General features: G+C 46.9%; 1 protein-coding gene across 1 annotated transcript in view; it reads right to left on the bottom strand.

Moving 5' to 3' along the window:
• The window catches only part of CCDC180 (coiled-coil domain containing 180), a 79,511-nt gene extending 55,476 nt beyond the window's left edge, over positions 1-24,035 (bottom strand). Inside the window, exons 1-13 of the mRNA XM_060240961.1 lie at positions 23,990-24,035; positions 22,456-22,582; positions 21,838-22,031; positions 21,377-21,465; positions 18,989-19,098; positions 18,770-18,898; positions 12,974-13,084; positions 11,756-11,851; positions 10,386-10,549; positions 9,587-9,706; positions 8,862-8,941; positions 5,116-5,204; positions 3,151-3,273 (exon numbers count right to left, since the gene is read on the bottom strand). Coding sequence (XP_060096944.1) covers positions 3,151-3,273; positions 5,116-5,204; positions 8,862-8,941; positions 9,587-9,706; positions 10,386-10,549; positions 11,756-11,851; positions 12,974-13,084; positions 18,770-18,898; positions 18,989-19,098; positions 21,377-21,465; positions 21,838-22,031; positions 22,456-22,524 — 1,374 coding nt within the window. The 5' untranslated portion in view covers positions 22,525-22,582; positions 23,990-24,035. The remainder of the gene's footprint in view (positions 1-3,150; positions 3,274-5,115; positions 5,205-8,861; positions 8,942-9,586; positions 9,707-10,385; positions 10,550-11,755; positions 11,852-12,973; positions 13,085-18,769; positions 18,899-18,988; positions 19,099-21,376; positions 21,466-21,837; positions 22,032-22,455; positions 22,583-23,989) is intronic.
• Between the last annotated feature and the right edge of the window lie 1,508 nt (positions 24,036-25,543).

Here is a 25,543-nt window from a genome sequence, read left to right as displayed (position 1 = left end):
CAAGATTTGGGAAGCTTGAGGCAAGACATCATGACTCAGACTGAGAACCTGACCTCTTGCTTGCCTCTCTATTGGACTTGCTTCTGGCCCTGCTGAAGCTACAAAGAAGCTTTGGATGCCTGCCTGCCCTGGAGGACCCCACCCACCCCCAGGCCTCTCAGGCCCCTCTGCTGCTGGAAAGTGCCATCAAGTCACAGCACACTTATGGCAACCCCACAGGGCTTTCAAGGAAAGAGGCATTCAGAGGTGGCTTACCACAGCCTGCCTGCCTGGCCTTCCTCAGTGGCCTCGCTTCCAAGCACTAACCCTGCTTGGCTTCCAAGATCTGATGAGATCAGCCATCCAAATTAGGGAAGGTCAAACCACTTTGCAGCCTCCTAGATAGAGCAGCTCTGTTGCATCAGTCTAGGCTCCCTCTAGCCCTGCATCCCACCTCCAACATCAACAGTTATACACCAGGTGAAGCTCATTCCAACCAGGAGCCTGTTGCCTTCAATCACCAGCAGTCACACTGGAGCTGGCAAAGAGCAGCTGGCCAGCATTAGAACCACAGCTCTGCTTCAACAAGTTCAGGGTACTCTTGGGCTCCTGTGCTCCAAGACAGGGGTACCAAATGTCTGGCCCGTGGGCCAGAACCAGCCCACCCAGGGATTACAGGCCTACAGGGCTATTTTCTCCCCCCTCCCCCTCCTGTCCTCCCCCTTCGAAGCTCAGAGGCTGATAAAGTTCTCTGCTTTTTCTGCCTTGTCTTTGGCAGCTGCAGCAGGAAACAAAGCTGCAAGGAAAACATGGAATGGAAGGGCAACTAGAATGATTAAAGGTTTGAAACACTTTCCCTATGAAGAAAGGTTAAAACGCTTGGGGCTCTTTAGCTTGGAGAAACGTCGACTGCGGGGTGACATGATAGAAGTTTACAAGATTATGCATGGGATGGAGACGGTGGAGAAAGAAGTACTTTTCTCCCTTTCTCACAATACAAGAACTCGTGGGCATTCAATGAAATTGCTGAGAAGTCAGGTTAAAACAGATAAAAGGAGAGACTTCTTCACCCAAAGGGTGATTAATATGTGGAATTCACTGCCACAGGAGGTGGTGGTGGCTACAAGCATAGCCAGCTTCAAGAGGGGGTTAGATAAAAATATGGAGCAGAGGTCCATCAGTGGCTATTAGCCACAGTGTGTGTGTGTGTATATATATATATATATATATATATATATATATAATTTTTTTTGGGCCACTGTGTGACACAGAGTGTTGGACTGGATGGGCCATTGGCCTGATCCAACATGGCTTCTCTTATGTTCTTATGTTCCATTAAGGCCTCTGTGCCAAGATAGATACGGCCCAGAGACCTTAATGGAACATCCATTTCACATTTTCCTTTTAACTTTGTCTGTGCTGCCATGTGTTTCAATGGAGTGGAGATCAGTTTCACTTTCGGCGCTCCTATAGCCAGCCGAAGCTCATGCTTCCTGGAGTTGTGTCCTTGCAAATAAAGGGTTGATGCTTTGAGCCAGCTTGTCTCTACTCAATGGACCTGAGAACTGGTGCCTAGAGAACTGATGAGTACTCTAACCTGGGAACTCACAGTCAAAGGGGGGATATTACACTGGAGAGCCATTGCCAATATAAATAGACTCCCAGGGGGGGGGGGAGAGAGAAGCTTGCAATGCCATTTCATTGTTTTCCCAGACTCAGCTTTTTTATGTTTAGTTTCTGCTCTAATCGTTGTGCTTTATCTTGTTTTATTTTTAAAATTGCACTGCCAAATCCCACTATTCCCCCACCTTTCCATTTTAACAAAATCTTGCAAGAGTTTTAAGCATGTTTGTATTTTAAATTGAAAAATAATATCTTTAACTGTGTATATTTGTATCCTTTATAAAGTTTATATCTCCACTACCTCACATTACATTTGATGACCCAGCCCCACCTGTCAGACGATGGAGGTTCAAAGCAAACGGACTTCCATTTGTTGTTTATTTGACGTTTATTTGATATCTCAAGGTTCTGAACAGGCAAGCATTGGAACTGATATCGTTTAGTGGGAAAGACACAGCTTTAAACGCTTACATCAAAGAGTTTCTAAACAATACTACATTCTCACACTTCTGAACTACAAGTAACACCTTCTCGACTCCTTATTGCTTGTGGTTCCTCTTCTCACAGAGGAGCCCTGCTGGCTCTCCTTGAGGCATGCTATCTTCAAAGAACTGTTGCTTTTGTTAGTACTATGCAGAGGAATTCACAGCAGGAATTAGTAACATCTCTAGAGCTGTTTGATATGCAAGGCCTCTGTCTCATGGTTAGTAGCAAATGCTCAAAATGGGGTTAGTCATGTCAAGATGCATGTTATAGTTTAATCATATTCAGCATAATATCACATTAAGATTCTCCAGTGTCTGACACCACCAAGCTCCATTTGGGCCAGATGCAGCCCTCCTAACAAGTGCGTTCAACACCCCTGCCCCACAAGCAAGACCACATACCAGTTCATTCCTAACACTGTGACACTGCAAACACCCGGCACAGATCTTCTGCCCCATGCAACCTGAGGTGACAGCAGACTATTGATCTACTGCCATCCAGGTAGACTGGCTTCCAAAGCAGTTCACAAATAAATTCTATTACACTTTTAAATTAAAACTTAAACCCAGAACCATCTAAGTTTCTTTATCTTGTATTCCTTTCACTTTTATTACAGCAGGTGCATTCCCCATCAACCAATACAGTGTTTACACTGTGAAAGCCAGTTAGCTGTAACGGGTAAGAGCACAGACTCTAATCTAGAAGAACCAGGTTTGATTCCCCATTCCTCTGCATGCAGCTGCTGGTGTGGCATTGGGTCAGTCAAAGTTCTCTATGAGCTGTTCTCTCAAGAGCTCTCTTAGCCCCATCTCACAGAGTGTCTGATGTGGGGAGGGGAAAGGAAAGGAGATTGTAAACCACTCTGAGACTCCCAGTAAAGGGTGGGGTATAAATCTAGTATCTTCTTTTTCTTCCTTTTTATGTCAGTTACTGCAACACTATGCCAAGTCTCATCTTTCTACATTATGACAACGGTTTGTAAAATCATCATTCATATTGTTACTAATACTGTAATTACAAATGAAAAATCACAATAAAGCATTGTTTAAAATTAAAACTTACATCCATTGCTTCCACCTCATTTTCAAACCTCTTCTGGACTTTCCCAACTAGCTGGAAAAAGCTGGGGTTGACCATTCTTTCAGCCTCTTCTTCAGTACAAATTCTCAAATCCAACAGCTTTTCCTTTAAAAAAGAAATCAGTTCTGTACATCCAGCCATGTATGAAATGCTAACCAATAATTCCTCCCACCATCCCTGCAAAATTTTTGCACTTTAAAACAAGTTGCCTTTTTCTGTTATTAATAAGACAACAAAGATATATTCATTATATTTAAAAATTAAAACCAAGATCCCACATGGTGGGGAGGGGGTTAGGAGGCTAGGCTAATCACAGAACCTGTGATCAATTAGCTGGGATGCATGTCTATCATTATTTCCAAGGCAAAACCAGACTAGACAAGGTGGATGGCAACCAGAGAAGGGGCTTTTCAGTGCTGGCACCTTGCTTGTAGAACGTCCTTCCCTAGAATGCTTGCCTGGTGCCTACGCTGTTGCTTTCTCTAAAGCACCAGGCTAAAATGTTTCAAATTAAGGGGCTGATTTTTTAAAATATCTATGTTTGTATACTGAGTTGGGCTTTTTAAAATTCTGAAGGTAATTAATATTTTTTAATCTGTCTTTTTTATTATTGTATAAGCTGCCTCAAACAGGGTCCTGGAAAGGTGGCGCAAAAATGCTCTTATATAAATAAATAATAAATAAAACAGGACCCAGGCAGAACTGCGATGAGGTCTGCTTGGATATTACGTTTGTCTTCCCCTTATTACTGTGAGATGAGAACCCCAAGGAGAATGTTAAGAACATAAGAAAATAAGAGAGGCCATGTTGGATCAAGCCAATGGCCCATCCAGTCCAACACTCTGGGCGTTTTCGCACTGACCTTTTACTGGCGCGACCACCCTCCTCACGCCGGCGGATCTGCAGGGATTTCGCACCAGAAGCGCCGGCGCAGCCAAAAGAGCCGGCTACTTCCGTCGCGAAACCCGCTCAAACGTTTTCCTGCTTCTTGGCAGTTTCCGTTTGAGCTGGTTTCGCAACGGAAGTTGCCGGCTCTTTTGGCTGCGCCGGCGCTTCTGGTGCGAAATCCCTGCAGATCCGCCGGCGTGAGGAGGGTGGTCGCGCCAGTAAAAGGTCAGTGCGAAATCAGCCTCTGTGTCACACAGTGGCCAAAAAGAGAGAGAGAGAAATGTTAGGGTTCTATCACCAGATAATGAAACTTTCTCCAAAAGAACATCACGTTTAGTTACTACACAAGTGAGTCTGGATTTTGTATCTAGAGGAGAGACAGTTTGTTCTCAACTCTCATTCAACGTCACCTGCTTTTGTAAAGAGCATTTGGTTCTATTTCCATGTAACACCAACCTAAAGCTTGGTTTTACACAAGCAAGCCTCCCACTTTCTCCCCTTGGGCACTCTGGGTTCCTCCCTTTGGAGGCAAACCAGATCCTCCCATTTCCCTTCTGCTTCGCTGGAAATTATGGTCAAACCACACCTTACAAATCTGGCCTGGAGCACAAGTGCAAACTACAGTTTACCATTTCAAATGTAGCAGCAAATGGTGGTTTGCTGAAAAGCAAGAAATTAGGGAGAAAACTCAGGCGAGCCTGAGGCCCTCTCATAGAACTCCACACCATCATTATGTCACATGTGAACCAAGACAACACCCCAGGCATCTGGGAGACACAAGGACCGCCTTGATGAATTATCCCTGCCCAGATTCCTTCTTTGCCAGGAGGAGGGCATCTGATTAAGGTCTCTAGCCCACAGTGTTTGTGCGTTCTATGCATGGGGAAGAGTGAAACCAATTGAAGTTCAATGATTTTAAGTCTAATTGATTCCAGCAGGAGAGTTAACTGTGTGCAGTCAACTGTAATAAACAGGCTAAAAGCCCCTTAGCTTAGGCTGTGCAGTTCCCACTCTTCTCTTTAAAACACAAAACAAAAACTCCTTGCTTATCCCACCAACCTTGCACTCCTGCACATACGACAAACATTCCTGGCAAACCTTCTCGTACTGGATGCGAATTCTCATCATGTATTGCACATTGTGGGTATCTTAACATGGGAAAGAAAAGGATGGAAGAAAAGTTCTGGAGTGAAATCGTCACAGTTTTCTGTAACCTACAGCAGGAGTAAGTGCAACCAACTGGCCATTCCTAGGACCACAGAATGGGTTTGGCATTGAGATGAAATGGTCCAGAATCAACGCTGAAGAGTGGTCACTCAGTGGGTGATGATGTCAATTCTGCACAGGTATCAAGTCTCTGCCCTCCCCTGGAACTCGAATCCTGCCCCCAGACCTAACCACACCACCCGCTCCAGCACAGCTGTACACCACGAGGTGCCTCATTCTAGGCAGAAGACAATGCAGCCATTGCAGCTGGAAAGGGGTGTATTCTTTCTTTTATTCACCCCGACTTCTCCACAATAAAGACTCAAAGTGGCTTTCAGCATTCTCCTCTCCTCCATTTCATCCTCACAACGGCCCTGTGAGGTAGGTCAGGCTGAGACAGTGGGACTAGCCCGAGGTCACCCAGCAAGCTTCCATGGCATGACTGGGGATTTGAACCTGGACCTCCCAGATACTAGTCTGCCACTTTCAACCACTGCCCCAGCCTGGCTCTCAACCACTGCCCACAGCAGACTAGATTCCAAGATGCCCTCCTCCGTATGGAGGAGTCTTGCTGCAAGGCTGCATCAGTGACTGACTGACTGCACTGGGAGTGGAAAGGCACTCTGGGATTCAGCCCAATATTTTGGCAGTCATGGAATTCAGCTTTCCAAGTTTACAGACGGAGAGCTCACTGCCTTCCCAATAAAAAGTATTCCAGACGGCTAGCAAAATCAATTGCGAGCAGTAATATCATACAATAATATATGGCAAAATATCCAGCACAAGGCAGTTTCCTAATACCAGTGATCTCAAGCACCCTTCCAGTAGTACCATGTCTCCATCCCCCCAGCCAAGACCACCTTCTGCAGATGTCCCTCTCTCCTCCTGCCTCAGAATGGAAGCTGAACACTACACAGTCAGGGCCTTCTTGGTGATGGCACCGAGACTCTGGAACTCCCTATCCAGGAAGGCACATTTCGCTTTGTACCCCCACCCCCAGCAAGTGAAGACAGTCTTTTTCCAGCGAGCACTGAACACTAACTTAAACGGTCTTGTTTTGCTGAATACATCTGTGCTAAGCCTTGAGATTTATTTTTTGTTGATTTGGATATTAGTCATTATTGCTGGTCTGTTTTTAGGTTATTATTTTGAGTTATTCTTATGTTAGTGGCTTTGCTAGCTAGTAGGCCAGAATGAAATATGTTTTTTAAAAATAAAACACAAATAATAGTGTACCCTTCCCCTTTCCTTCAGTCACTATTTTCACTTATTATCTAAAGAGAAGACAGGGGTCAAGTGAACTTCTTTGGGGATGGTATTTCAATACCACCACAGAGAAGACCCTGTCCATCTACATGACTAGGGGGCACCCAGAGCACATCTCAACCCACAGCAGATCCATATGGGATACACTGCCTTTCTGGGATTGTCACCCCAGACTTTAAAGATCAGCACCAGGACCTGAAAATCTGTCTGGAAGCAAAATATTCCTTCCATTGTGCAGTTCACAGATCCCATTTTGTCCTTCTCTCCCTCCCCTCCTGCCAGAACAGCCTTCCTTGGAATTTACCTTGCTTTGTCTCTCCTACCTCGGACATCAGCCAGACTTCCACCCTCATTATGTTACATTCTTCCCTGGGTCCTCTCCAGGTTCATGCAATCCTCATGCGTTTATAAGTTCCCTACTGGAAACTCAGTTCCCAGGTGTACAGGACATGATTCTGACCAGGACCACAGCACTTCAGCCTTCCCTCCCCCTCTGCCCCGAGACATCCCCTTCCTGCTAGGGGACTGGGGGAGCAAAAGCAGCCTCTGGATGAGCCCTCTGGGCAACAGTCAACCTTTCCATGGGGATCTGGGTTGACAGTGGAAGGCAATCTGGGGTTCTCAGGATGCTACATTTGTTCGCATTTGCCTGCTGGTTGTACACATGGCTTTATTTGGGGCTTTGGAAGTGTTAACTGTGTTTACTGTATGGCACTTCAATCTAACATGGAGAATTGAAATACACATTTTTAAAAACAAGCCTGCAAATCACTTTCAAGTATCCAGAAGGGTTCCAACCAAATTTTAATCAAGGTGCCCTAACAGAAGTTAAGTTCAAGGGAAACTTGTTTGCAGGCAGCATAAAGAACAGAAGGGAGGGTACAGCCCGATCTCCTAAGCTAAGTAGGGCTGGTACTCGGAAGGCTCTGCAAAGGAAAGGAAGAAGATGAAGAAGATATTGGATATATACCCCTCCCTCCACTCCAAAGAGTCTCAGAGCGGCTCACAATCTCCTTTCCCTTCCTCCCCCACAACAGACACCCTGTGAGGTGGGTGGGGCTGGAGAGGGTTCTCACAGCAGCTGCCCTTTCAAGGACAACCTCTGCCAGAGCTATGGCTGACCCAAGCCATGCCAGCAGGTGCAAGTGGAGGAGTGGGGAATCAAACCCGGTTTTCCCAGATAAGAGTCCACGCACTTAACCGCTACACCAAACTGGCTCTCCAGGAGTGGCAACCCAGCTTTGCTTCTCACTTGCATTGATGAAAGCCCCTTGCTGGGGGTTGCCATAGCCTGGAAACTATTACTGTAGGAGAAGCCACTCGGTCTTTACAAAGAATGAGTTAGAGCCTTGTGAGAAAATGACAGGATTTTTGGGTTCCACTTAAAAGCCATCACTCTTGATAAAGGCAACAAAATGTCTGACACCGGCTAATGTGGACTGGCTTTCTGTGGATGAATTTATTCTTTATCCCAACACCTCGTTGAAATAATAGTGGACTGAGTGTGCATGACTGTGAAGTGGAATATTTGTTTTTGATAAAGTGCCTGTGTGCGCTCTCGAAAAAGAATTTAGTACAGACTGTTTTCTAATGTTTTGGTTTATGAGTCACATGCAGACTCTTAAGCTTTAAAAAGTGCCTGCGTGAGCTCTGATTGATTCCACTGCAGACTTTGGATTCATTTAAGTGCAGACTGTTTGGAAAAAGAGGTTATGTTAAAGTGCCTGTGTGCACTCTTATGTATTTTACTGCAGTCTGTTTAAAGATAGAAGCTTTGGAATGATCAAGTGCCTGTGTGCACATGCATATTTCTCATTACAGACTGTTCAGAAGTAGAGGCTACTCAGAAGTAGAGGCGATATTATTTTGTTGTAATAAATGTTTGATAGAATGGTGTTTATAGTTTCACCCTGATGTTTCTTCCATTATAACCTGGAAATTAAGCAGGGCTGGTACTTGGATGGGCTTTTTGGAAGGCAGTGGCAACCACCTTTGCTTCTCACTTGCCTTGAAAGCCCCTTGTCAAGGTCACTATAAGTCAGCTGCAGCTTGATGCCACTTTCTACACACGGAGCAGAAACAAGCCATGCTTGGCCGTGGCTCTGTTTCCTTTTTTGTGTGAGTGTCCCAACCATGCAGAAGCTCCTGGATTCCATCCCTATGAAGTCCTCACAGCTAGGACTATCTTATCTTATCTTATCACAAAGTTACATGAGTAAGTTGGGTTGTGACTCATTGCAAACCCATCTGGAGAAACACAGCAGCCCTCCAGGATACAGAGGAAGGCCATACCCAGTGTGAACACTGCAAATTCAAGCTATTTTCCTACTTACCTATACGTTTATTTAATGCCACAACAGATTCATACCACTCATTTATCTGAGCCTTGGAATGCATCAGAGGTAATAAATTGCTAACAAAACAAGAAACAAGAATTAGCCCACAGAATACATTGAGGGTACATTTGCACTCCTAACAGCATTTGTGTTTTCACTGGGTAAAAACACCAGTCTAAAACACGGCCAGTTCTATCGGTAACAAACAATCCACCAGCTCCGATGCACAGAAGAGGACTTCCAGATGCACTCAGAGATGGCAGAGGGCAGTGACCACTGTGGATGGCCAGAAGACGGTACTGCAGCCTCTTGATCAGCACAGATCAGGTGACATAAGAGGCCAACGGAACCCCACCTTGCTTACAAAGTCACAAACTGGGCCTGGATCCTCACAGTGATGCATTTCTTGTTTGGATGCACTTAGAAATCTCACCCCTACGTATTTACCTGATAGCCTGCCCCATGCCTACTTTAATTCTCCTGCCTCTCAGCTCTGTAGCTAGCTGCCCTTCCTCCTCCCAGATCTTTCTGGACTTGCATCTCCTTGCAGATGGATTCCTCAGCCTTCTTCCTCCTACCTCATTCCTTTTGCTGCCCACACCCTCATTCTGATATCAAACTTAACTGGGCTTGACCTTCCACCTTGGCGGGGGCAGCTGGATGCTCATCCATTCCCACCCACCTGCAAAGCTGCACTTTATTCTCCTGTCCTGTCCACATACCCAAGAGAGTATAAAAGTGCCGTCCTCTTTTCGCTGAGCATTAGTTGATCTTGTAGCATGTTCTCCAGCTCCTTCTTCACAATGCTCGGGTTCTGTATTCTTTCGTTTTCCATAAATTTTCTATAGGACACAAGCAAACATCAAATTAAATATTTTACTGAGGACCTTTTGCAGCTTAAAAACCAGGAGCTGTAGGCAGCCAGGAGTCTCAAAGGCCCAGTGTGACCAAAGGTGAGAGCCATGGGCTGTTCTCCACCGTCCTGCAGTACCACCACCACCACCACCGGAAAGCTGGACCACAGTCACCAGCTCATAAAGGATCAGGGGAGACAAGGGGCCAGCAGCAACCTGCTTGGGCCCATGATGCTACTGGCTCTTGTCTGCTTCTTCAGACGGAGCAAACCGTGCGGGCACTGATGGGGCTGTTTCTGGCAGCCATCACCTTTGCCTGCTAGCCTCTGGACCACCAACTATGACATAGATGATGATGCAGCCTCAACTCTGCTTGTTGAAAAGACTGTATCTTGTGACCGTGTTCTGGAAACTAAGGGAGTTCTGCAGCAGATATGCTCAGCTAAGAAGGTGCTGGGTGGTGCTTGTTCCCTGCCCCTCTGGAGCTACAGGTCAGAGGAGGGGAGTTCAGGCATCACACCCAGGACACTGGAATTAAACGGTCAGAGCCCTCCCATTCTTCTCTGGAATCAGGGCACTTCAGGTAACCAGGTCTGGGCCACTACCTAGTCTAAACTTCTGCTCAGATTCAGTGGTGCAATTAATCTTCTCTTGCCAAGTTCCTGACCTGAAGTTGTACAATATAGACTCTTTCTGCATGGTTTTCCAAGCCTGTATCCTCTCCTCCAGTTTGCGCCGGAGGAAGACGTTCTTCTTCAGGTCAGCCTCCATCAGATTCACAAACAGCCTGACCACTGCTCTCCGATTGGCCAACAGAGCTTGGTTTATCATCTGTGCTTCGGAAATGCAAACAAATAATCAACGGAGGAGGAAATTGGATTCCTTCACCCAGAGTCTCAGAGTGCCCTTTCCCTTCACCCAGAGTCTCAGAGTGCTTTTCCAAACTCCTTTCCCTTCCCCTCCCCACAACAGATGCCCTGTGAGGTATGTGGGGCTGAGAGAGCTCCTTCCAGAACTACTCTTGACAGAACAGCTCTGAGAAAAGTGTGACTGACCCAAAGTCACACAACACTAAACTGGCTCTCAAGCGAGATAGCATGGTGGGGAACCAGCTTGATGGGCCCAGGAAGATAAATGGGAATCCCCAATCAAAGCCTGGGCTCAATCCATTAACAGCGCACTCCAAAAACAGAGGTGTATATTCTAAGGCCACTGAAATCTATGGACTTAGAAGGGGGCAACTCTGCTTAGGACTGCGCTGCTGATTTGCTAATTAAAGCAAGGAAGTGTTGGGCCCAGTGAGGACAGGAAAGGTTTATTTGGTGTACCTTTCAAAGTATATTTATGAGGGGTTTATGAGTCTGAAATAAAGGCTGAAAACATGCAATGTCAACAGCCAAGTCACTCCCGACTCGAGCCCAGTCTCCACTTGCCCTGGTCACTTGCTTGACGGACGTCCCTCCCAACAAACTGGACACTGGCTCTGCCATTAGTGAGCTTTACATTTTATTTCATTTTTCTAAGTACCAAGTGTATTTTTATCATTAAAACATTTGTATTTTTCCTTATTTAAAAAAGTAAGAGTTGCAAAATTGCTCTAGTGGGGGGGGGGGGGCGATACACAGGCATCAGCCAATAGGCACTCTCCAGAGGCAGGGGCTACTCATGCGCCAGGCTGAAAACCTACAGAAGCAATTCTTGCAGAAGATCATCCCAGAACAGAACCTGCCAAGCTGAACATCAGCCGTATCGTCCCTGCCTTCCTCACAGAAGCACATCTGTATACAACCAAATAACACAGGCACGTGGCCTGTCTTGCTTTTGCCCTGATGGACTCTTTCCATTGGTCTTATCCCTCTTTGCTCTTATCCCTCTTTCCATTGGCCTTATCCCTCTTTCCTGTCCAGCCTCACACGTACATACCCAGATTCTGCACCATAAGTATGGTCAAGTTCAGTCACTACATCAAGCAAGAGCATTTGGGTATTTTTATAAAGGCACAATGCTAGGCCCTCCCAGCAAGAAGAGAGATCTTACCATGGCTTCCTTGTGTATGAACCTGTGGATATCAGATGATAAGAGATAGCCAGTATCTTCCAAAATCTTGGTGTAATTTTTCAGCATGTCTTTAATCTGGAAATCAGAAGAAGAAAGTATGAAGGAAACAATCAGGCTGTGTGGTACCTTTTAGGTGAGATGAAGTACCATGTGCCGTACTGATAAACCACTCTTCAGCTGAAAGGACTGCCACAGGCAGTCTCTCTCTGTGTGTACATTTATTGTCTCACTGTCAAACAACTACAGCCCATCTTTAACCTTGGACTCTGGCAGCAGGACCGAGCCATTTGCCCCTGAAGAAAGAGACAGGCCTGCTCTGAGCTGCTCTTCAGCACTGCTGCTGTGAATGGCCAGAGGGGAGTACTGCAGCTACCCACTCAGCTGGTGCCATGTGGAGCTAAAGGAACTCTATCTACTATTATCCAGCTTGACTCAGCCTGTATCTAAGCAGGTCATCACTTAGGCACAGGCTGAGCCAAGCCACCAGCAGCCAAATAATAGCACAGATGATCTTTCAGCAAGCTCCAATGATTGATGCAGTCACATCCGAAGAAGACATTTTGCCACGGTGCTTCTAAAATAGCCTCTCCACTCCAGGACAAAGAAGGTCTTGTGAACATATGAAGCAATCCTTACACCAGGGGTGGTCAAACTGTGGCTCGGGAGCCACAAGTAGATCTTTCACACATATTGTGTGGCTCTCCAAGCCCCCACTGCCTCATCAGCCAGCTTGAGGAAGGCATTTATCTCTCTACATTACTTCTCCAATCAAAGTCAACCAATGGCTTGGAGAATGCACTTAAAATTAAAGTTGCTTTCTTTCCACCTCTCCCTCCCTCCCCATCTATTTGCCTGCCTTCCTCCCTCCCTTCCTCCTGTCTTACAGCTCTCAAACATCTGATATTTATTCTATGTGGTTCTTATAAGTTTGGCCACCCCTGCCTTTCACAGACCTTTGATTCAACTGGAACTGGAGGTCCACGAATCCAGACAAATGCAATGCATGTAGTCTGGCCCTAAGCCACAGCTTCTCCTTGGTCTCTCTGCTCCATTCCTCTCTCTTCACAGAGTGCTTCAGAGTTTTTCCCTCAGGACCATTTCTTAAAGTCAGCGGACTGAGGTGGGAGGCAGTGCTGCTTGGGACCCGCACTCCAGCCAAATGTTCAACCAAGCCCTCAATCAGCATCCTTGACTCACCAATTCTGCTCGAGCCACTTCGGCCTTCTGTAAGGCTCCGTCCAGTTCTCTAATCCACTGCTTTCTTTGCAAGATCTCCTGGGAGACAAGATTCCACATCTCTTCAAAATCCTGCAAAGAGGAACATAATATGGATTCACTGGGGGGATGGGGTTTCAGGGGAGATCCATAACTTAAAAAATATAGCAAGGAAACTCTGGGAGGATAAACTAGTCTATGTTGGTGATTTATGAGGGATTCAATCAATGAGCAGTTCAGTAACAGCAGGTGAGCTTCCCTGAGAGCCAGCTTGCTTGCTGCTCTCCAACTCCAGCCGCAGTCCTCCCAGCCACAGAACCTCTGTCTTTGAAGTCTTCAGTTTCAACCTGCTCTGCTTTAGCTAGCCCACCATGGCTTCCAGACCCTCAGCCAGAGATGATGGGACCAAAGCCGATTGGTTACCCAACAGCAAACAGAGCTGAGTGTCATCTGCATATTGATGACACCCTAGCCCGAAGCTCTGGGCAAGGGGCGCATATAGATGTTAAACAGCATTGAGGAAAGGAGTAACCCTTGAGGGACGCCACAGAAAACACATCCTCCCCTTGTGCTACCCTCTGTCCCCGTCCATGCAAAAATGAGAACCATTGTGCTACCCTCTGTCCCCGTCCATGCAAAAATGAGAACCATTGTAAGGCCAACCCACATCAGCAAGGCAGTGGGCCAGCAGATCGTAGTCAACTGCGTCAAACACTGCCTTAAGATCTAACAATAACAGCAGTGCTAAGCTGACCTGCCTCGATCCATCTACAGTTGGAGATCATCCATCAGAGCGACCAGAACAGTCTCAGTCCCGTGACCAGGGCAGAAGTTGTATACTTGTTAGTTTTGAAATATTGATAGCTTAAAGAGTTGGGAGGTATAGGCTGCAGACAGGTATGTGCTCCCATATTGTAGGTCTACGGGTGGAGCAGAAGTTTCTTCCCAAGCCTGCAGTTCTGGGCTCCCCTGGACCAATTCAGTTTCTTATGAATATCTTATCTGTTAATCAACTGTATTATCAGATCAAAACAAGAAGACTGAAGACTTCAAGAATTTAAGAACTTGGGGAACTAACTATTGTTTTAAAGCATAATTAATGATCGTTTTGAGAAGCGAAGGGGAAAAAATGAACATAGTTTAAATATAGGACCATATATAGTATGTTGTTTTTGGAGAATAGAACAGTTAACATTTAGTACTCATCAAAAGTAAAGTTTATGTGTGAGAGCTACCCCGCACCCCCACCCTTTGGAATCCTTTTGAAGCATTAAAAGTATTGTATCAATGTATTTGCAGCATCACGCTCAAGAATCTGTTACACTGAAAGTATCGGTTTATCAATAAACGTAGTTTTGTATCAACTTCAACTCGCCATTGAAACTGCATGCTTGACATTTTGAGAGTAAACCTATAAGAAGTTTAACCGCCCTGGCAACTTTATAACCGAAAGGCTGAAAAGATTCCAGTGAGCAGTGAACTTCCAGAAACTGAGGAAGGGGCGAGAGCACCAACACCGCCGTGGCACGTGCTGGACACCTGGAGAGTCGCTGGAAAGGGCTCCCCTCTCCATATTCAACAACTCTTGGTCACCCCGTGCCAGTGGCAACTGAGTACCTCCACTACCACGATGGATGAGGCCCCGGCACGCAGAGATGCCATCCTAACCAGGCACATGCGCCGGGTGAAGATGGCCAACGAAGAGAGTGAGGTGTCTGAGCCTGGAGAGGAGGGGAGAGCAGCAGTGACCGGTGCGGAAGCCGACCCACCTCTGGCTGAGGTGGAAGCAGTTGGGACCCACGAGATAATGGGCCTGAGGGAGGATGAAGGTGAGATTGCTCGAGAATTCCGATCGATGGTACGAAAGGAAGTCGAAGAGGTCACCATGGGGTTGCGGGATGAGATGCAAGCGACGACCACCATGATGGCCGGAGAGTTCAACAGGCAAGTCGACCAGATTCTGAGGACAGCTGACCCAAGACGAGCCCCGCAACCGCCTGCAGCTAGGCCCTCGACAATACCGCCATGGGTGCAGCCGGTGGCACCCCTGGCCCCTCGGGAAGGGGGCCAAGGAAGAGAGTTGGAAGCCACCTTTGACGGAGATCCTGAGGAGGTGGAATACTTCACAATCCAGGCTAATAGCTACATGCATTACTGGGGGAACACCTTCCCTGATGAATTTAGTCGTGTGGACTATCTGGGATCGAAGCTGAAGGGGGCCGCTAAAAGATGGTACGTGAGTCTGTACAAGGCCATGAGTCCGGAACTGAATGATGTGGCCACTTTCTTACAGGCCCTACTGGCCCAGTATGAGGACCCCCTGCAGGAGACCCGTGCGTTGGCCACCCTGAGGGACATACAACAAGGCTCTAAGTCAATCTGTGAGTATGCGGCCGAGTTCTGCACCAACGCTGCCAAAGTAAGGGGGTGGAGCAAGCTGATGAAGATTGAGCATTTCACCCGCGGGCTGAACGCCAGTGTCCTGGATCAAGCCCTGTAGCAGGCGAGACCAACCAACCTGATGGGGTGGATACAGCTGGCAGGGGAAGTGGAAACCAACATGAAGAGAGTGGCCATGCAACACCAGCAACAGAGTGGCAAGTCGGGCCGTGACCCGAAATCCGAGGTGAAGACGGAGGCGAAGAAAACCCAGGTGGGGGGAGCAACCGGGAAGCCCCCAGCAACCCGCAAATGCTTTCGGTGCGGGGACCCGAACCACCTGGCCAGCAGCTGCCCGAACCCTCCTAGACCGCCATCCAGCACCTCCAAGACAAGCACTCCGACTCCAAAGAAGCAGACCGGCTGCTCTAAGGACGCAGCAAAGAGCAACACAGCCGCGAGCTCAATGCCTGATGAGGACACCATCGTCATCGATGAGCTGAGTGAGATGTCCTGGGAGGACGAGCCAGCGGGAAACGAGGACGACTTGCTCTAAACGGTGCCAGTCAGCAGGTCACCGATTAACCGGCACCACTCAGGGTGAGAGTAACGGGGTCGCTATATTTTGTGCCAATGATTCTGCTAAACAGCAGACTCAAGAGGTTCGTGCAGGTGAAAGCTTCGATTGACTCGGGGTGCACGAGAGACATAATCACCCCTAAGCTGGTGGACGCATTGGGGCTTCCCACGACGGCTTTGCCGCATCCCATCCAGTTTGAGCAGATGGATGGGTTAGTGATGAGGGGGGAGCCATGCGTATTAGAGACTCAATTAGTACTGGTGGGCGTTAAAGACCACTGGGACCAGGAGGCTTTTGTAATAGCCCCATCATCCTCTTATGATGTGGTTTTGGAAGTAGGGTGGCTAGCCAAGCACGAGCCAGACATTCGATGGGGAGACCAGACGATAGAATTCAATGATCCGAGGTGTCGACCCCATCATTGGAATAAGAAATGGGGCCCCAGTCCGCCGCCCCGAAATGAAAAGGTTTGCTTGACAATGGAGGAAATCCAGTCGATCCCTAAGGCTTATCGAGACTTAAGGGGGGTGTTCAGTGAACAGTGAGCCTATGAACTTCCGCCCCATAGGGACATGGACTGTGCCATTGAACTGATCCCGGGGCAGACCCTGCCTAAGGCCAAGTTGTACTCGATGGGGTGGGCTGAGAAGGTGGAACTGAGGAAGTTCCTAGATAAGAACTTGAAGAGAGGTTTTATCCAACCTGCCACAGCCCCCCATGCATCCCCCGTCCTCTTTAGGAAAAAGAAGGATGGCTCGCTCAGAGTTTGTACTGATTTTCGGGGGATTAATGGGATTTCCACCTCCAATGCTTATCCAATACCCCTCATCAAGGACTTACTCAGTACTGTGTCGGAGGGGAAGATCTTTACTAAGCTGGACTTGAGGGATGCATACTTCAGGGTGCGCATCAAAGAGGCGTGCATAGCTCAACCAAGGCTTCCCTGTTTCAGATTGTAAATAGGTACGAAGGCAAGCCTGTTCCATTGTTGCCGGGGGGAGAGCGAACCCGAGACCCAACCTCTTTCGAGCAATGGTGGGGCAAATTAGAGAGCAGCTGGAAGGGGATCCAAGAGAACTTGGAAGTGGCCAAGGAGGCTTATAAAAAGCAGTATGATAAATCCCATGTGCCCGTTTGGGATTTCCAAGTGAGGGACTCTGTGTTTGTGTCAACAAAAAACCTTCCACTGAATCAGCCTTCAAAGAAGCTGGCATATAGACTTTTGGGTCCTTTTAAGATCAAGAGGGTAATCAATAAAGTGACAGTAAAATTGGAGTTGCCCAAGATGTTTAGTAAAATACACCCTGTCTTTCACTGCAGTCTTTTGCGAAGAGACCTGGGTGGATATTCCTTGGCACCCTCGACCGCCAGCTCCACAACCTATCCAGATTGGGAATCTGAGTCATCATGAAGTGCAAGAAATTTTAGATGCTAAAATGAAACGTGGAGTGTTGTATTATTTGATTAAGTGGAAACATTTCCCGGCCAGCGAAAATGAATGGGTAGTAGAACAAGATGTTTTAGCCCCTGATTTGATAAACAAGTTTTATAAAGCATTTCCTCAGAAACCCCAATGCTGATGTTAAGGGGGGCAGTATGTCAAGCGTGGTGAAATTCCATTGATTGTTATAGGGTCCTTCATAACACTGGTCTGTGAAGTATCATGGAGGTCCAAGCTTTGCTAGCTTTGTTATTCTTTCCCCTCCCCCTTTGTTGCTTGTAAAGTAGAAGTAGTGGGAAATGAAACTAACTTGAGAAGAAGTAATCAGCACCTTCCCATACATTCCTGGTAGAAAGTGCGACACATCTGGGGAAAGCAAGGACAGAGTTCTGATAACACTATGAGAATGTAGACATCTATGATAGTTTATGTGTGAGAGCTACCCCGAGCCCCCACCCTTTGGAATTCTTTTGAAGTAAGCCTTAAAAGTATTGTATCAATGTATTTGCAGCATCACTCTCAAGAATCTGTTACACTGAAAGTATCGGTTTATCAATAAACGTAGTTTTTTATCAACTTTGACTCGTCATTGAAACCACATGCTTGACACTTGCTTTGTAAGAGTATTTGACTCTTGTTGCATCTGCTGTTTTTCTCCTTCATTAGCAGGGGGTGCCATTTTCAGTTGTTCTGGTGTATAAGGGAGTTGGGGTTTCCCCTGCTCGTCCGGCCGAAAAAAGTCTTCAACAGTTGTCGATCTTAAGTTTCTTGCGTTGTTTTTAGCTGCTCATTTTCTGCATTTATTTTTGTTCATATCTCTCCGTCCAATTTATGGCAGTTTAATTCAGTTCTGGGAAAGTGGGAGCCCGCTCAGAATTATGCGTCCGCCATTGTTAAGCAACGCCCCCCCCCCCCCCCCCGTGGCTCTCAAAACCCCCACCAGCCCATTGGCTGGCTTGGAGAAGGCATTTCTCTCTTTAAATCACTTCTCCAAGCCAAGCCATCTAGCAGCTTGGAAAACACATTTAAAGTTGCTTTCATTTCACCTCTACCTCCCCAATCCTTTTTTCCTTCCTTCCTTGTGACTCTCATGTCTAGCAGCTCTCAAACATCTGACATTTCTTCTGTGCAGCTCTTGCATTAAGCAAGTTTGGCCACACCTGATTTAGCCTGATCTTGTCAGATCCTGGAAATAAGCAGCATCAGAACTTGGAAGGGAGACCACCAAGAAAGACTCCACAGAGGAAGGAAATGGAACGCCTCTGCCTTGATAAAGTGGAGGAGCAGTGTGATTTGAACCCAGTCTTTGTGAACAATACAGCAAAGCATCCCGAAGGTTTGGCCAGTGTGCAGAGGACAGTGTGATGCACAGCCTTACCTGCATGGTGAAGGTCTCAAGGTTGAGGTCATTTTCAATTTTTTTAAGAAGGCACTCAATGTTTTTATCAGACCCAGCTAACTTGGTCAAAAACAATTTCCCAGGCTCCAGAATGCTCAGTTCCCTTTCCTGCAATGGAAGAAAACATGCCGTGGATGAGTCCTTCACTTCCTACAAAACAGCCCCCAAGAGTAGTGAGCACACAGGAGGACGGCTCACCTTCCCAATGCTTGCCAGCTCCTGTCTTAGTGTTGCCACCACATCCTCATGACGGCGCTGCCTGGCCTTTGAGATTCGTTGAATGATGTTGCTGTTTTTCTTCTCCGGAACTTAGAAAGAGAAAGATGATTCTGACTGCTTGGAGAGCTGATAATTAAGACACGATGGATATAAAGGAAATACAGCATTTTGCGTGTGTGGTGCAAGCATCCTTCTTGTAGAAGTCAGAGCTTTTTTTTTTTTTAGAAAAAGACTCATTTACATATTAGGTCACACACCCTGTAATATGTAAATATCATTTACATATTAGGTCACACACCCATTCAGTAGGTTACTTTCCTCACAGGACAGTGCAGCACCATCAGCTGCATTTCATGGATGTGTGTTCTCACAAAGCCTAATGAGAGACTTTGTTTCCACTCCCCTCAAAAAAAGCATGGCCGGAGAGAGAGAGCACCATATGCAGGCAGCAGCAGGCCCAGTTTCTCCCAGGAGGGGACACTCATGGGTGGCTGCGCATCTCTTGCTCTCTTCACAAGCCCGCTGGAGGCTGGAGGCGGCAGAGGGCGGAGAATGCAGGGTCCGTGGGTCTGCCTAGAGACCTTTTTTTTTTTTAACTAGATCCCTCGCCAAACCAGCTGGAACTTTGTCCCTGTGTGCTCCTGCTCAAAAAAGCCCTGGTAGAAGCAAAATGACTTCCTGAGCTTTTCCATCGTTTGCTATCTGGTCATCCACTTATTGGCTAGATGGCTGGCAGCTACTGAGGGCTGAAGCAAACAACTTGGTGGTTTCTGAGTTCAATCAGTGGCAGAAATTAAGGGGTACTCCGTTTACACCTAAAAGGAAGACTAGGTTTTTTCAGTCATGCACCATAAAAAAAACCCCTCACATACAAGTTGGTTACATGCACTAATAACACACCTTTTGTATACAGCCCTTTTTAGACTGATTCAGGCAAATAGCTGTGTTGGTCTGAAGCAACAGAACAAAGTCTGAGTCCAGTCAGGCACCTTAAAGACCAACAAAGTCTTGAGAGCCAGCTTGGTGTAGTGGTTAAGCGCATGGACTCTTATCTGGGAGAACCGGGATTGATTCCCCACTCCTCCACTTGCACCTGCTGGAATGGCCTTGGGTCAGCCATAGTTCTGGCAGAGGTTGTCCTTGAAAGGGCAGCTGCTGTGAGAGCCCTCTCATCCCCACCCACCTCACAGGGTGCCTGTTGTGGGGGGAGAAGATATAGGAGATTGTGAACCGCTCTGAGTCTCTGATTCAGAGAGAAGGGCGGGGTATAAATCTGCAATTCTTCTTCTTCTGGGTATAAGCTTTCATGTGCATGTGAAGTATACATGCAAAAAAAAGGCATATATCTAGAATTAAACTTTGTCTTCAAGGTGCCAGTGTACTCAAACCTTTTCTAGACCAATCATCTTATTCTCAAGGCCATATTCTTTTTGGACAAATTTCAAAATAAACAGTTTTTCTTACTTAGTCCCTAAATGCTTGTTGGTCACAAAGAAACTAGTTTTGCAAACAGCTTCTTCTTGAACAAGCTCGGTGAAAGGAAGAACTGAACAGAACACAATGAAACTTATCCTACAGATGTTTCAATATATAGAAAGGCAGCCATATTGTTCTGGTGATACTAAAATTTATTTAAGTTAATTAATCAATATATAAAATGCATGTGATTAAATCAACTCAAATCTCTTTCCATGGCCTCCTGCAGTATGGACCCGCAGACATGGTCTTCAGGAGGGGTTGTGATCCTGCTTCCGATTTTCTGGGAGGCAGGACTGCACACAGCCTTGGGGAAGGGACTGCTCACTGGAGGTGCCATAATTACAGACTAATCAGCCCAATCGCCTCACTGTCCCATATGGGGGGAGTGGGGGGGCCCTGATTGACACTTTCTCCTCAACCAAGCCTTTTCAACTGGTGCTCTGAGCACCACATTTGTAATAACCTAACAACAACAAATTACTGAAGGGATTTCATCCTACTATTTATTTTTAACTCTCCTAACTTCCAGGTGCCCTTCCACACTGAGTGTTCGCAGAAGACCTCCAGCATACCTTCTGCTGCAGAAGATTCAGGCGAGTGTTCTGGGGGATAAACAGTTTATGCCATTTGCTGTATGTAAACTGACAGTGCTGCCTCCTCCTTTTGTGGCTGCAGATTATAGGGGGAGGGGCCATGGAGGTCAGGCCTGCCTACCCTTCCTCACATCCTCACAGCATATGCTTCTGAGGGACCCCAGACTGGAAAGCAGTTTAAGACTTCCAGTTCTCCAGTCCAAAGATCTAATCTTATGTATCATTCATCTAATCAAAACTGTATAGATATTAATATATTAGGAATACAGTTCACAATAAAATGTATAGCATTTACTAATGACTTCCGCAAGGCCTCGGACTTCTCGGGCAGCAACCATGTCCTCACTTTCTTGAGTCTTCTGAAATGCCAGAGCCATGGCCTCTCTGCAACAGAAGGGAGGGCATGACAATTTAGCACAGGTTTCCCTATGAAAACATGAGAACTGCTTTGCTGAATCAGTCCAAACGTTCATCAATATTTCCAACAGAAACAGGTGTCTTGGGGGAAGTCACAAATAAGGCCTGTGCATGCTGTTTCGCTACAGATATAATAAACCATTTGATGCCAGACGGGGCCAGGAAGCCCTTCTTTCTTTGGGTCTTAGTTTCCTCCACATTTATTGAACTCTCCTTGCCCTGCCCACCCCCAAGCAGGACGCACCAATGGCAAGTGTTGTGTGTAGGACACAGAACTCTATGCAGAGAACCCTCTACCTAGACCCACCCTGCCCAGTAACTTAGCTTGTCGTTCCTTACTTGTACAGCACAGGGTTTTCGGTGAAGTCGTCGTTGGGCATTCCCTCAACCCACATCTGCTGACGGTCCGATAAAAACCCGTTGCCAGCATAACTTTCCACATGTCTCACCAAGGGGATCTTTCCTGGATTCTGTGGTGACTTGAGCTGCACTAGTTTGCTTCTTGCCTCTCCGAGGGTACGCACAAGATTGATCTTGCCAAAGTCAAAACAGAAATGATAGAAATGTTCTTAGTGGAAAAGAAGTACTTCTGCTATCTACACAGCATGAGCCCACCCAAGTTAATTGCTTTTGCTCAGAATCTGTCACAAGACTTCTCGAGTAAATGCAGAAGAAGCTTTTCTGAAGAATCAGGTAGCAAATACTTGTAAGCATATATATATATACTTGTCTTGCCAGAGTGACAATAAGTGAAAGGTACAGTCCAGATATAGGTTACAGGTTAACAGCTCATCATTTCTCCTGCCTAAACATCTCTTGCCATTTTCTCTTACAAGCAGTCAAGCAAATGATAAAAGGCTCTGAAATCTGTCAAGAAAATAGGCGACACACAGATTGACCTTATTATGCAAGAACCACATTCTGAATCAGATCTTTCAGTATCTGCTACTTTTCTACCTCATCATCGAAGATCTGCCGGTAGATTTTCCCGCTGGGCACAACACGTGGCACGCCTATTTGAGTCATGTTGCTCAGGTCTCCTTTGTTCTCAATTAATTGAGGAGAGATTTTTTTTCTGGATCAACTGGAGAGGATTTGTCAAAAGACAAAAAAGAAATAATTAAATTATTGAATGAATACTTTCAAGAGTTTAGTGTGCTATAAATCAGGGAGAGGTAGCAAACAGATGATTGGAGGACTACTGAATATATGGATTTTTTTTTAAAAAGCAGCTTTTAAACATGAAAAAATTGCTAATTAAAAAAAATTAGCAGCTTCAAGCCTTTGCAGACCTGGATCCCTCCTTTAACCCAAGCACGTGTGGAAGGACCAACTGTGAAAAAGAGACACCAAAAATCTGTGAACAACCACTGGGCTTTTCCAAGAGACTGGCCAATTTTTGCTTCTTTACTCCAGAACTCTCTGGTGCCTCTTAGTCTTGAATTCTGTCTTGCATCCTGCAGTACCTAATGTACTTAAGGCTACCAAAACCTCCTGTTCTCCACTTCAAAAAGGCTACAAATTCCATTGCCCTGAATTAGTTTTTTCCCACACTCACTTTCATGCCTTTTTTTTGGTTCTGAACATCCAGCCTGTTTAGACTCAAAGGCTGACTCTCTACCTTGTTTTGGTCCAATTTTTTTTTTTTAAAAAAGCTATGGTCTTATCTTTAAAAAAAAGCCATTGCTGTGTCACAGAGGTTGAATAAGCAAGACTTGCTCTAAGCAAGGAACTTCTGGGGATCTGCAGCCTGATCCTATGCCAGTTTTATTCAAGAGCAGGTGCCACTGTACAGAAAAGTGCACAATCCGGCATATTTCGCATTACTGCCTTTCAGGCAGTACCTCTGTATGCTTACTTGGAAGTGAGTCACATTATAAGTAGCATGAGACTCTGTGGGGATGCCAGCCTCCAGGTGGGACCTGGAGGTCTCCCAAATTACAACTCATCTCCAGACCAGTGTTCCCTCTAAGCTGAGGTAGCGTGAGCTAGCTGCTCACAGATTTTTAGCCTCCAGCTCATTTTTGTCTTAGCTCAGGAAGGATGACCCCAGAGCACCATACTTGATGCAGCAGCTCACCACTTGAATGCCAGTAGCTCACAAAGCAGAAATTTTGCTCCCAAGACTGCAGCTTAGAGGGAACATTGCTCCAGACTACAAAAATGAGTTCCTCTAGGAATGGCTGCTTTGGAGGGTGGGCTCTCCTGCACTGTGTCCCACTGAGGCCCCTGCCCCCCCCCCCAAAAAGTCCAGAAGGTTCCCGGCCACCTCCCCTCCCCGAAGGAGACCCTGGCAATATGGGGCAGGAATGGACTGCAGCCTTCTCTGCAAGCCCGGGTGCTTCAGCGGCCTGTGCAAAGCACGCCTGCGCCTCTGGGCGACTTGCAAACAAAAGCCCCCCCCCCCCCCACGGAGCTGGCAACCGGGGAAGGAAGCAGTTGGGGCTCCGAGAACCCGGATATGGAGAACAGGGAGCGGCGCCTCCCTCACCTGCGCGCCCCACCTCGCCAGTCCTGCAGGCGGCCTTCGGCTGAGCGGGCCAGCGCCGGCGTCTCGCGGTCTCCAAGGGAACCGGGACGAGGAGGGAAGCCTCGCGAGAGCCGGCGGGATTTAAGATGGCTTCCGAAGACGGGCTGAGGCGGTTGCCATAGAGACGCAGAAAGCAAAGGGCGGCGCGCGCGCCCTGCCGCCAGGCGGCTCTCTTTGGATAGCGTTGCCGTGATGCAGTTGCTATTTTATTAGTGTCTTATCGCGTCACTTTCTTTTTGGGAAAAACACAACAATCAGCTCTGTTAATAGAGAGAATTAGGGCTCCCCCTCCCCCATCTAGTTGTATCTCGTCTCTGAGCATGCGTGGAGAACCCGAAAGCAGCGATAGAAAGCAGCTTTTTGGGAAGGAAGGAAGGAAGGAAGGAAGGAGGGAAGGAAGGAAGGAGGGAAGGAAGGAAGGAAGGAGGGAGGGAAGGAAGGAAGGAAGGAAGGAGGGAGGGAGGGAAGGAAGGGAGGAGGGAAGGAAGGAAGGGAGGAGGGAAGGAAGGAAGGAAACAGAGTTCCTGTGCAGAGTTCCTTGCTAGGAAGGCTGTCCTCCCTGGGGATTTTTAAGCAAAAAACCCAAACAACTGAACACCAGTGTGTGTGTGTGTGTGTGTGTGTGAGCAGCTGTCTTTTCCCCCTAGCCCCTAGCCCCTATCTCCAGGTGGGGCCTGGAGATCTCTCTCTTTTACAACTGATCTCCAGCTGGCAGAGATCAGCTCCCCTGGAGAAAATGGCCATTTTGAAGGGTGATATAGTGGGTTCAATGCAACGAAGAAGTGAGTTGGTAGTGATCATCAGTTCCTTATTGGGTAAAGCATATTATAGGACCACACTCAAAGATTGAGGAACTGGGCCAAAGTGGCCAACTAGATACAACTGAGGGTTCCCACACAAGCCCATTATTGAGTCATTCAAACCAGCAGGGAGCTTGTGATTGGTGCAAGGCAGCAGAGATGTGGATCCTCCTGCCCCTTGTTCCCAAGTCCCCCAAGCTCCGTTCTAATGGCTCCAATGAGCCAGGCAGGAACACCCTTTTCAGTCCTCACTTGAGTCCACATACACAACAGCATTATACGATGGGAGAGACTTGTCCTGGCAGGAGTATGTGTGAAAAGGATCTAGGGGTCATAGTGGACCATAGTTTCCAGATCACGTGAAGTGATGGTATAGCTTTACCCTGCTCTGGTGTGACATCACCTGGAGTATTGTATTCAGTTTGGGGCACCACAATTTAAGAAGGATATAGACAAGCTGGAAAATGTCCAGAGTAGGGTGATGAAGATGGAGAGGGCTCTGGAGACCAAGTCCTATGAGGAAAGATTGAAGGAGCTGGGCATGTTTAGCCTGGAGAGGAGACGACTGAGAGGTGATGTGATCACCATTTTGAAGTCATATACAGGATGGTGCCAGAACCAATGGGTTGAAATTAAATCAAAAGAGTTTCCAGCTAAAAATTAGGAAGAACTTCCTGGAAGAGTGGTTCCTTGGTGGAGGTGGTGGGCTCTCTTT

Source organism: Heteronotia binoei, chromosome 6, assembly GCF_032191835.1.
Source record: "Heteronotia binoei isolate CCM8104 ecotype False Entrance Well chromosome 6, APGP_CSIRO_Hbin_v1, whole genome shotgun sequence".
Lineage (NCBI taxonomy): Eukaryota > Metazoa > Chordata > Lepidosauria > Squamata > Gekkonidae > Heteronotia > Heteronotia binoei.
This window is presented reverse-complemented; position numbering and strand designations above follow the sequence as displayed.